Source organism: Protopterus annectens, chromosome 10.part0, assembly GCF_019279795.1.
Source record: "Protopterus annectens isolate FY-2018-M chromosome 10.part0, PAN1.0, whole genome shotgun sequence".
NCBI classification, from domain to species: domain Eukaryota; kingdom Metazoa; phylum Chordata; order Ceratodontiformes; family Protopteridae; genus Protopterus; species Protopterus annectens.
Window position 1 is genome coordinate 357,658,328 of NC_056744.1, and position 13,606 is coordinate 357,671,933.

Genomic DNA, 13,606 nt, shown 5'->3' on the forward strand with positions numbered 1-13,606 from the left:
ATCATGTCCATCTCCTTCTTCAGATCAACAAAATTCAGGCCAGGTATGTTCTGAAAGTATTAGGTCTCATGGCGGCTGCCATCACACTCCTTCCTCTTGCCCATTTTCACATGCGTCTCCTTCAGTGGATGCTTTTCGCCCAGTGGTCTTTCCAATAACTTCCTATGACTCACAAGATCATGATAACTCCAGCTTGCAAAAATCATCTGTCTTGGTGGATGGTGTCCCATCAAGTCCACCAAGGCAGACCCTTTATCCCCCCCCTCCCCGGTCGCCACGGTCACATTGGACACCTCCCTGATTGGGTGGGGGTGGCATTTTCAGGGCAGGACAGTCCATGGCACATGGCAACCCTTCGAATGCCACCTGCACATAAATGTCCTGGAGATGAGAGCAGTGCTTTTGACGTTGCAAGCCCTCCACGACTCTCTTCCCCTGGGGACTATTGCAATCCAAACGGAGAATATGTCCGTAGTGTGGTATATCAACATGCAGGGCGGAACTAAGTCCTATCCCCTGTGTCGAGAAGCACTCAGACTTTGGCAATGGGCGATCTCTTCTCAGCGGTTTCTGATAGCAACGCATATCCCCGGGAAGTCCAATATCATAGCGGACAGGTTGAGCAGAGCTATTCTCATGCCACACGAGTGGTCTCTCAAACAAACTGTGACTGAAGAGATTTTTCAGAAGTGGGGCCTTCCTTGCTGCGATCTTTTTACTACACCTCAAAACAGCAAATGCCCCGACTTCCTCACCCTCTTCCCCCTTCCAGGCCATCCCCCCAGAGATGCTCTAGTCCACGATTGGCCTCGGGGACTTCTTTACGCATTTCCCCCCTTTCCGTTAACGCAAGTTATTCAGAAAGCAACCGCCTTGAGAGCAAAGATGATTCTCATTGCCCCTTATTGGCCTCGACAGATATGGTTTCCGTTCCTGCATCGTTATCTCTTGGAGCAGCCTTGGCATCTGGATCCAGTGCCAGATCTTTTGACCCATCCGTTGGGGCAGCTGCACCAATCCCTCCATTCTCTCAACCTCACTGCTTGGTTGCCCCTCTTCCATCCCTAGCCAGGCTTCCTATGATTTCAAATCCCGTCCGGGATATTATAGTAGCTTCCCTTAAATCCTCTACCAGAAGGATCTACGCTAGTAAATGGCAACGTTTTTCCTTCTGGGCAAAGGCTAGAAATATAGATCCTTTCACTGCCGCAATTCACTCGGTCTTGGATTTCCTAGCTGAAATTTTTCATTCAGGATGATCTTCTTCCACAGTGAAAGTTCAGCTGGCAGAAATTTCAAATTTTCACATAGGCCTGTTGGATGGCAACATCATGTCCCATAGGCTGTGCAAAGCGTTCCTTAGAGGTATCTTTTTACTCAAGCCCCCTATCAAAGATCCTCTGCCACAGTGGGATCTAAACTTAGTTTTATCATCTTTGATTCTACCTCCCTTTGAACCTGCAGCTTCCTGTTCACTGAAATTACTTTTTCTGGAAAACACTCTTCCTAGTCGCTATTACATCAGCTAGGAGAGTATCTGAACTTCATGCCCTATGCATTCGTCCTCCTTATTTAGTTTTTCCACAAAGACAGAGTTTCTCTCTAAGAACTAACCCCTCTTTTGTACCGAAGGTGGCTTCGCAGACCAATTTAAATCAATCAATTGACCTCCCAGTTTTCTTCCAAAATTATTCAAGCAGGGCGGAGCAAAAACTGCTTTGTCTGGACGTTCATCGCCAGCTCCAATACTATTTGGACAGAACTAAACAAATCAGGAAATCTGATCAACTCTTTTTATCTTATGCAAAGAATAAGAAAGGCCTTCCAGTATCCAAGGTAACCCTGTCTAGGTGGCTGTCTTCTGTGATCATTTGTATTTATCATCTCAGAGGTAAAACATTGCCTTCTAGGCCAAGAGCCCATTCAACCAGAGCACTAGCTACATCAACAGCCTTTCAAGCTAGACTACCGATAGACACTATTTGTGCGGCAGCCACATGGGCCTCTCCTCATACCTTTGTCTCGCATTACAAATTGGACATAGCCTCCAGAAACAGGGCAAAATTTGGTTCCACCGTTCTCAAGAGTCTGTTCCAATGAGCCACCCAGGATGAAGGTGCTAGGGACGCGGTCCCATCCAGCAAGAATGAAGGCGAGATTGACAACTTAACATTGAGAAGTTATGTACCTACCATAACATTCCATGTTAGTTGTCTTCTCTCGCCTTCTTTCTTGCGTCCCACCCACCATCCCCCTAGCCTGGACAGACCGAAAAGATCTTCCCTTCTTTGAAGGGTCCTTATATTCCTTTTTCACCATCTAGGTGGTCTTAGGGGTAGCTATAGCGTAGATAGCGACCTTTGGGGGGTTTATCTTCCTTCCTCCTCCTTTCCAGTTGGAGGACTATTTGGCCTATGCTGGGTTTTCAGCTTCCAAACGAGATCTGGGGAGTTACCGCCTAGCATCATGGGATATAGGGTTGCCTCGAGCCGGTAAAATTAGCTCTCGAGCTTTAGTAGTGGCCAAGTCGGAGCCGAGGTTCGGCTCCGAACCCATCCAGCAAGAAAGAAGGCGAGAGAAGACAACTAACATGGAACGTTATGGTAGGTACATAACTTCTCATTTTATATAATATATATTTATATATATATATATATATATATATATATATATATATATATATATATATATATATATATATATATATATATATATATAAAGAGATTATATATATATATATATATATATATATATATATATATATATATATATATATATATATATATATATATATATATATATATATATATATATATATATATATATATATATATATATATATATAGATATATATATATATCTATAGATATATATATATCTATAGATATATATATATCTATAGATATATATATATATATATATATATATATATATATATATATATATATATATATATATATATATATATATATATATATATATATATCTATATACACACACATATCTATATATATATATATATATATATATATATATATATATATACACATCTATATATATATATACATACATACACACATATATATATATATATATATATATATATATATATATATATATATGCATGTGTGTATATATATATATATATATATATATATATATATATATATATATATATATATATGCATGTGTGTGTGTGTATGTATATATATATATATATATATATATATATATATATATATATATATATATATATATATATATATATATGTATATACATACATATGTGTGTATGTATATGTATGAACTAAAAAATACCACGAGCCTCCCAAGGAATCAACAGTCAAACGAGGAGAGAATCAAGCTGAAACAAAAAACTGTTGAAATCACCATGAAACTAACAGGAATCCGTGCTGAAATATCCAATCTTTTATTAGGCAATAAAAATAGAAGATGAGCGCTTTCACGTGCCACCTGCACGCTTCTTCAAATCTAACATTTTGAGTTTCCAAAGCCTTTATATATCGGAATCAATTGTCTTAATTGAACTAATAAAACAATTTATAATACAAAATCCTTTGGCACCAAACAATAATAAAGAAATTTAAAGTGCTAGTCCACATTTATCAACACGACTCTACAAACAGCTTATAAACAGTGACTAAAACATGCTCATCCAAAATAACTGCTCATCCAAAATAACTGCATCATAACGAGTAAAGATTTGAACATCATAAAACTGTTCTAACAAATATAAGTAAAATATATATAAAAATATATGTACTTATAAGTTAAACCAAAAACAGATCATATGACAACTATTATAAAAACATCTAGCATGAAAACCTATCAAATTACTGGTATGATAATATTCAAATCAGAATGTGACATATATCCTAGTATGACTTAAATTGATGTCATATTAATCTTGTAAACAACTATGACTAAGATCATAAGAACTAATGACCTACTCATGACATGGAGCATAAAAATAGACATGGTACACAAGCCTACACTAAATGCTAAGATGTAAACATTATAAACAGTAAAAGCGTGTCAATCAAAGCAATATATACATATATTTACTAAATATGGCTTAAGAATGCGTCTCAAGCCAAAATGTCATACTTGACAAGGTAGTCAAATGACTACAAATCAAACTGTGTATTACTAAACATAATATATTAATAAACATTAATAGGTTCCATCTATGGACTCTGTCTTCTAACACAGGTTTTAAAGAAACATAATGATTCAAACCTGGTGGTAAATGTGCCCCTGACCTAAAAATCCACTCAAGTTCAAGTCTGGCCAAATTCAAATTGTCACCTTGTCTCAGACTCTGTGCAACCACTTGTAAAACCCTGAAATTAAAACTATGATCAGTATATACATTAACATGTCAAGGCGTTCAACTCATTCTTTTTTCTAATATCGTAAATGTGGTTATAGATCCTCTCTTTGAATCTTCTTTTTGTTAGACCTATATAGAACGCATCACATTGTAAACATGTAGCCAAATATACCAGATTGATTGTGTTACAATATGCATAAAATCTAGGTTCAAACTTGAAAAAACCAAGAGGATGTTGAAATACTTGTGTTACTGTGATATATTGACACATCTTACAACTCCCACAGGGAAAACTCCCTTTGTCTGGTCGGTCTGACCGAGGGACATGTCTGATCTTATTATAATCACGGCTACAAATTAGCTTAAGATTGTCACAGTTCTTAAATACAAATCGAGGTCTATCTCCCACTATGCTTCTAATAGGATCGTCCATAGTCAGGACATTCCAATGCCTACCAATAATTTTCTTAAGTTCTATGACATCATGGGTATATTTCATTGTATATCTCAACTTACTATTGTCACGAGATCTATACTGTGAAAAATGTGAAGTGCACTGAGACTGTTGGATGTTATTATTTAAACCCTCTATATGTTCTGTAGTAAAATCAAGCAATCCTAGGGTTGTGTTTTTTATAAATCTGACCAAACTGTGATCATATCCCCTGTCTAAAAATAGTTGTTCCATGTCATCAGCCTCCTTCAACAAACTAGCATTGTCTCTACATAATCTAGTTAATCTAATAAATTGTTTTTTAATGATGCCCGGAAACATATGTCTGGGATGCATACTATTGTAACACAATAAAGTGTTTTTCCAGCATGGTTTCCTGTATAAATTCGAAACTAATTTATTGTAATTGTTATACATAAGATTGACATCTAAGAAACTGATATTATCCTCTGAGTATTCAGCTGTAAACCTCAAAAACTCTGTGGTAGACTCAAGATAATATAAAAAATATGTGTATATATATATATATATGTATGTGTGTATATATATATATATATATATATATATATATATATATATATATATATATATATATATATATATGTGTATATATATATATATATATATATATATATATATATATATATATATATGTGTGTGTGTATATGTATATATATATATATATATATATATATATATATGTATGTATATATAGATATATATATATATATGTGTGTGTGTGTGTGTATATGTGTATATATATATATATATATATATATATATATATATATATATATATATATATGTATAGTTTAAAATGTCTCTATTTTTTTTTTGTGTATTAGTGCGATCTCGGAGTTAGAATATATAAGTAGTGGGGTGTAGGGGGGTTTGCCCCCCCTGCGTACATATAGTGTAAGGCTTGTAGTTTATGTGGGTTGTATGGTGTGCGTGTTGTGTGGTGTATGTGTTCTTTATGTTTTGGGGTTTTTGTTTTCGTGCTTGTGGGTTTCGGGATTTTTGTTTCGACTTTATAATTTCGAGTTACTGACTTTTGAGCATTCGGTATTCGATATTATGAAGGGGAACCATATATATGTAAATATTTATATATATATATATATATATATATATATATATATATATATATATATATATATATATATATATAAAACATGCACACACATATAGATATACATATAGATATACATATATGTATAGATATGTATAGAAATATACACACAGAATAATGACGTGTGTCTAATATGTGTTATATATATACATGCACATATATTAAGATAGAGGGATAGATATAGAGATAGAGGTATAGATATTTATTTATTTATAGAGCGGTAATGTGTCCCTGCCACAACCGGGGTACTTTCTTGTGTAGTTCTGTCATATTTCTATGATAACATCTAAACTGAGTGCATGATTTTACTATTCATTATATTTTTGATAGAAATGTGTGCTTTTACCAAGCTGTTGAGCTTTATTTTGGAATTCCTTTTTATAGTAAAAGCTTTTCCAGCACTGTGTTACAGTACACTAAAATATACTGTGTTGTGTTGACAGTTGTGTAATTATTGTGGTTCCTTAGACAGCAGGGTTACATGTTGCCGATTATGCAAGAAAGCCTGTTTCTTAGCTGTTTCTGTAATGTGCTGAACAGCCTGAAAGGTAATGGTGCTGCAGAACTCAGAAGTTTGGCCTTAGACAGGTAGGTTATAATGAGGCAGTCCTTTATCCAGATGTACTGCATCTAGTTACAAAGCTGTAGTTGGAGATGGCAGAGTTTTCTAATTAATTAATGTTATTTATTTTCTCCCCAGCATCAGTGACTTGCTTTCATGTTCCCTGTGCTTGGCCATCTGATGCTTCCTCATTTAACTCCTGCTTGATGTCCTTCCTCAAATGTGAGACCTGCAGTCACATGTTGTGCACACTCATGCTGACATGCATGATATACTGGGATACATGTCCCTCCCCATGTACATGTGTACCCTTCCTCAGCCTTCACCACAGAGTGGTAGAGTGCTTGGAAAATTGTACGGGCTCGCATCTGAAGTAGAGGTGCTGGCTATTAGCCACTCAAACCCCTGCCCCCCAGGATAGCTATTCATTTTCCTGGGTAGCCAGTTAATTCTGGTAGGTACTCTGACAATATACTACTTGGCCTGGCTCAGCATGACTTAAATATTGCATATGAATGCAGGTGAGTAAACCTGAAGCTGGAGGTATTTTTTAGATTTTGTAAGCAAGGATCATAGTGGTAAAAAAAAAAAAAAACACACACACACAAAATGCTGGTTAAGTAACGTTTTCTACTTCTCATTTCAGGTATTTCAGGCTGTGCTGAGCATCGCCATGGAGAAGAGTGGTAGCATCCAGCTGGAAATTCCTGACTTCAGCAACTCTGTCTTGAGCCACCTCAACCAGTTAAGAATGCAGGGCCGCCTCTGTGACATCATTGTGAACATACAAGGCCAGACCTTCCGTGCCCATAAGGTGGTTCTTGCAGCTAGTTCTCCCTACTTCCGCGACCATATGGCCCTGAGTGACATGAACACCATATCAATCTCTGTCATCAAGAACCCAAGTGTATTTGAGCAGCTTTTGTCTTTCTGCTATACAGGTCGCATTTGTCTACAGCTGGCAGACATCATTAGCTACCTCACAGCTGCCAGCTTCCTACAAATGCAACACATCATAGACAAATGTACTCAAATACTAGAGAGCATTCATTTCAAAATTAGCATTGCCGATGTGGAGGCCGAATTAAATCAAAGTCGCCCAAAGCACCAAGAAAGGGCTCCCCAGGAATCAAACAGAGTAACGCAAAGCCTCAACCGCTCTTTGAGTCCCCGCCACAGTACCCCCAGGGGTAGCCGTAGGAGTCAGGCTACAACAGTTCTTGACATCCGAGAGCTCAGTCCTCCAGAAGAGTCCACAAGTCCACAGATTATTGAGCATAGCTCTGATGTTGAAAGCAGAGAGCCAATCCTTCGGATTAATCGTGCAGGACAATGGTATGTCGAGACAGGAGCTCAGGAACATGGAGGTCAAAATGACGACGATGTTAGGATACTAGGAGGGGTTAGGATTAAATCTGAAAACCTAGAAGAGTGGTTGGGAATGGAAAATCAGCCATCTGGTGAGGACGGCAGCAGTGCTGAAGAGGTCACAGCCATGGTAATCGATACTACTGGACATGGGTCATTAGGACAGGAAGGATATTCACTTGCCTCCTCTGGAAGCAAGGTTGCCAGGCCATCTAGTAGTGAAATGGACAGGTAAGAATTTAACCCTTTTTATGTTTGTCAGTGTATTTAGAATGGTGATTTCTGAAAACACTAGTGAACTCAGTACATATGTGTAATAATCCACTTTAAATTGTTGGCATTTTGGAGGGAAGTGGCTAGCCTATACCATGTGATGAGGCAGTGCATAGTTTAGGAATAAAAGCTGCCATTGGACTGACTGATGTTTTGTTATGATATATGACTATATATCTTGAGGGCTACCAAAAGAAGCTTGTTTTATTGCCTGTCATATATTTTTAATTCATTTTTAAATGTTAAATTTCTCATAGTTATAAATAGTTAATTTGTAGTTGTAGATTCACCTGAGCATTTATTGAAACAAAATAATATTTAATGTGTTATGCATAATTTTAACTTTCACTTAAAGGATACAGTTGTTTTAGTACCTGTTTGGAGACAAGTATGAACTTTTTAGGGGGCACTAAAATAAATCATTACTTCTTCTTCTGCAGTCTTCTGGGTACAGATAGAACAGGAAATGTTGCCTTCCTCTAAGGGATCCAACATGGATTTCATACTAGTTGTGTCATATAGGCAGTTGTCTAACTTACTTGTGTATTAATTTTTGTTCCACATCTCGTTCTTTTCTGTGTTTGGAGTGTTGCAAACTTGTATCTCAGTGGAAGAATTTCTGCTGCATAGTCTGTTTTGTCTTCATTTTTGTGAAGTGGCTAGTTTTTGCTTTTATTTTTTCTATTGTTTAAGTTTTCACTGAGGGCGACTTAATTTGCTTGATTCATTCAAGTATGATAGACTGTCCCAATGATTTCAATTCTTGGTGCCCTCCCACTTTTTTGCGGGCGAGTGTAATGTAGAAAAGTCGTGGCACATTAACAGGCTGAAAATTTAAAGTCAGATTTCAGCCTTTTTTAATAGAGAAATTGTTTAGATCTTTGGCAAGGAGTTTAGAGAAAAAAGTAAATGGTACCATATATAAAAAGAGGGTCTTTGCAGTCAGCTACATTTGTGGAAGACACGTAATGAATCCTAAAGACTGGTTCAAGAAGGCAGTGTTGTAGTTGTAGATTATGACCTCAAAAAGGTCCTTTTGGAAGTCTGATCCAAAATGTTATGCCTTTTAAGCCTGGTCAGCTTTTTAATGCTTTCAATGACTCTGAGATCTTATGCCAATACATAATTTGCTGTATGCCCTGATAAGCTGTGACTGAAAAAAAAACTTTTATGTTAGATTATACTGTCTATATATGGCTATATTGTTATTGTCTCTTGTCCCCTTATCCATGTTCAGTAAAATGGATACCCAGTAGAACTCGGATTTCATCTTAAAAGGACGTATAAGCGCAAGTAAGATAACTTCTTGAACATCTACTGGTTAAAGGAGAACCGCACCCATAGACTCAAAAAACATGTTTATTTCATCATGGTTTGGTGTTTCCTACATTTTCACACCACTCTGGGACTATTTACAGGTTTTTAAATACTTTTATACATAATTTCTGAGTGTGACTACATGGGGTCTGGCATCTTGAAATAATTCTGATTGTTTAGTATGCCTTTAGGTATACCAAAATGCAGTGTTCGTCTGTAAAAAGTTACATCACGCAGGCCTCTTTCTTCCTAAAGCTCCTGTCACTGCATTGATTTTACGTGCATACACTGCTGTCTTTGTCAGTTTTAAGTACCATTTCATGCCATTCAGTGACTACTTAAAACACAAAGAGTGAAATGCCACATAACAGACTTTCAAAGTGATTTTACTGTGGCTTCCGTTTAGAATGGCTAAACTGCATTTTTTTTGTGAAGCCTGAGTTGTACTATGAGTTGTTACTTGCTGTGATTAACAGCTCACAGCAGGAGACTTGACTCGTGTACTGTTTCCTTGTTCTAGCCTTTACTTTCTGTATGGTTAGGGGAAGGACCAGGGAGCTGTGACATCAAAGCATGGGTGGGTTTTTAGGACAGTCATGGTGATGTCAGTTTGGGGAGGCAACTGGACAGAAAACTAGCTACATTCAGCGGCATTGATGACATCAGTGAATTGGAGACTGTAGCAAGGGTGGGATAAAGGATGAAAGTTTTTTTGAAAGTGAAATCACCATAGTACATTAACGTAATTTTCTAGTGGGAAAAAAAAACAATTTAAAATATTTTAAAAGCTGTGTTTGTTCATAGCAGGGACAATGAATAGGGAGAAAAAGGACAGAAGTTGAACATTTAATAACGGGCTTTAGCATCTTGAAGGGCAACGGTGGAATTCTGACAGTTTATTTTCCACAGAAAGAATGACTTTTGCCATGAGTACTGTTTTTGAGAGGTTAGGTTCTGTTCTTCCACACAACAAGGTGTCCTCAGATGTCCTCTTGACATATGCAACATTAACCCCCCCCCACACTAGACATCAAGAATGCTCACAAGATTGTTGGTTTCTGTGTCTGTACCAACATCTGTGCCAATTAAATACAAACGAGGCATGTACCTTTGTTAGTACTGATGTTGGGCCAGTGTTTGGTCATCCTAAAAAGTAATTATGCAAATCAAAGTATGCTGAGTCTTGAGCCTCAAGTTTCTTTATGGGAGGAGCATGTATTTATCCCACTATCAAAGGCTTTTATTCTGTTTAATAAATTGACAGATGCAATAGTGCTCCTTTCATCAAAGAAAACTTGCAGACCGAAGTATGTCAGAGCTTAGGATAAAACTGTCTATACCTGTATTGGTAGTGGTAGTAAGGTCCGTGGGTAAGGAAAAATACATTCACATCCTTCTGTTTCAACTGTAGGAGTTGAAGTAGTTTAGTTTTTCAGCTCTGCATTTATCCCCAACATTATTACCTTTCAGACTAGGAAGCTTCTTTATAGTTCTTTGGCTGTCCACCACAAAGTGAGTTGTTTTTAATGGGAGGGGGTGAATGCTGTAAAGGAGAATATTAACTGCCCAAGAAAATGTCTGTCTTCAGCAAAGAGGAAGCTGTTGTCATGATGGCCGAGCAGTCTAAGGTGATGCTTCCAGGTAGCAGTTTCCCTGGGAAGTTTGGGTTTGAATCCCACTTCTGACAAAGGAGTTGTGACTTACTGCCTCTCTGTCTCTCTGTCTCTCTCTCTCTCTTCTGTCTGTTTCTCTCTCAGGTTGTGGAGATGCCTTCCCAAGCTTATGATTCAAAGGACTGTGTGAAAGCAGTTTCTAGAGGCACTACAAAAAGGTCTTCTCAGCTTAAAAGCGCATAAAGAAGCCATTACTAGATCTGTCAGAAAAAGGTCTTCTCTGACTAAAAAGGAAAAACATTAGGGCAACAATCAGAGGTGTGCAAAATTGGAGACTCTGGTGCAGGGGAAGTGTGCTCTTTGGCCCATAATTGAAAGTTGCTAGTAAAAAAACATACAGCTGCTTGGTGGTCTAGTGTATTCCTTATAGGGTAAGTTTGCTTTGAACAATGGGGAGCGGTTGGCATAATGCTTAAGGCGTTTACCTGATGGATACAAGGTAAAGGTAAAGGATTTGATTCTGACCTCTGGTTATTGGCTAGGGTTGTAATAGTCTGATTTAGCTTATGAAAGTATTTGTTAAATTTGTGTGTGGTTGTTAGTATAATAGCTAATTTAATAGAAGGTCAGAAAAGCATTGTAAGATCTTGCAATATGTATGTGTAGCCATTATCTTTTCTTATGGGAGTTGGAAGTTGGCATAATGGTTAAGGTGTTTATCTGAGACACAAGATGCAAGGTTTGATCCTATCGTTTTGAGGGAAATTGGTTAGGCATAATGGGCCCAGAAGGGCAGCTAGCCTAATTCTTATATACGAACCTATATGTACTGATTTTAATTGTCTGTGGAAAAAAAATTCCTCCATTGTTAAAAACACCTGAAGAAAATGCCATCCTGAGTCCCATGCACTTACTGCCATGTCTTTTGATCTGTATGTAATCCTGATGAGGGTAATTTATAACGTTGCTTCATTTTGAAGTCTAATTCTGCTAGTTTAGGTATTTCTGTTTCCTCTTATATTCCTAGTACATCCTCTGAACCTCCAAGGATTCTCCCTTTTAGCAGAGAGGAATGGTTGTTATATGGTTAGACATGGTAATAAGGTTTATACTCGCACCTTGGACATTGGGGCCAATAATTGTCTAGCTTTCATGCTGTTTTACGAGAACATATTTTGGATTATAAACAGAGGAGATTTAGGTTTCTTTTCTCTCTAGACTATGATTCTAAAGTTGTTTTTAGGTACCAGAAACTACCTGTACTTTACAAGAGTTTAATTTCCTTGCCTAAGGAAGACCCCACCCACTTAAGCTCAACTTTTCATATACTTCTGCCGAGGAATTTGTCTCTGCCTGCATGACATACCACAGCTGGAGAGACATCTGTAGTTTTACCTGTCTGGTACTGCCCACAGTCTTGTATAAGCAGTCAGTCAGCTGCTATTTAAAGAAATAAAGGCATGAAACTGTCTATTGCAGACACACAGTATCTGTTTATTTCACTTAGTTGATAGGTTCTCCCTGCAGAACAGTTCTGATTTTGGCAGTTTGTCCGGGTGGGTGGTGTTGAAGGAATGAAAAATGAAGAGATGTCTTCTTATTTTTATAAGAAAGTATTTTCTAGCTTTGTCTCTTAAAGTATCACAGCTTTCTGTGACATTGTCATCTTAATGTCATGTATGAAGTAGTTATTAATCATTTGATTGTGCAGGACAAGCTGTACCATCATCTCCGTTTGTGACAACATCCTACTTTGGCCATCAAAAAGATGGCAATCCTAATAGATGACCAGATACAGTGATCTGCTTGCAAGTGGTATTCTGTAAATGCAACAGATTTATAGAAAGTAGTGTTAGTGCTGCGCATAGAACTACAGATTGTTCATGTTCAGGGGCTGTGCTGCAATATTACAAAAAAGGACAGATATGTAGTAGAAGCAGGAAAATGTAATGTATTGATGGCCACTGTCACATGTGGGGGTCTTCCAGGAATCGAATGTTAGATCTGTCTGCATTCATTCACAATGAACAGTTAAAGTAACTCTGCTGCAGGACTCTGTTATACAGTGGTCTGGAAGACAGATGCCTTTCCTCTTATAATCGGGGTTTTTCTTAAGCATTGTCCAAGAATAATTGTGTTGACTCCCTGTTGGCCCAGGCAACAGTGGTTCTGTTTTTATTTTTAAATGGTTAAAGACAATTACCAGCAGTTTCCTCACAGGATGAACTTGCTCAGCATAGGACAGAGATTTTTTGAAATGTCCCAAATTTCTGTTTCTTCAATTCACTGCCTGTGTCCAAATTGTAATATTTTTTAACCACTTGTATTCTGAGGATATGCAGCAGGTGTTAAAGGAGGCTAAGAATCCTACTACTAGAAAGTCATTTTTTAAGTGGAAAAGAATTTCTAGTTGGTGCCAAAGTAAGAGTCAGGGTCTTTTTTGTAAGGCCTGATCATTTCTGGTTCTACAGTATATGTGTTAGACTTCTGCAAGAGTAGTACCAAGTTACAAGCTCATATTTAAGGACCTAAG

At 37.2% G+C, this 13,606-nt stretch overlaps 1 protein-coding gene across 1 annotated transcript in view; it reads left to right on the forward strand.

The window, feature by feature from the left end:
• ZBTB37 (zinc finger and BTB domain containing 37) overlaps window positions 1-13,606 on the forward strand; it is a 178,819-nt gene that overhangs the window by 48,279 nt on the left and 116,934 nt on the right. Inside the window, exon 2 of the mRNA XM_044085263.1 lies at window positions 7,149-8,101. Within this exon, the coding sequence (XP_043941198.1) occupies window positions 7,176-8,101 (926 nt within the window). The 5' untranslated portion in view covers window positions 7,149-7,175. The remainder of the gene's footprint in view (window positions 1-7,148; window positions 8,102-13,606) is intronic.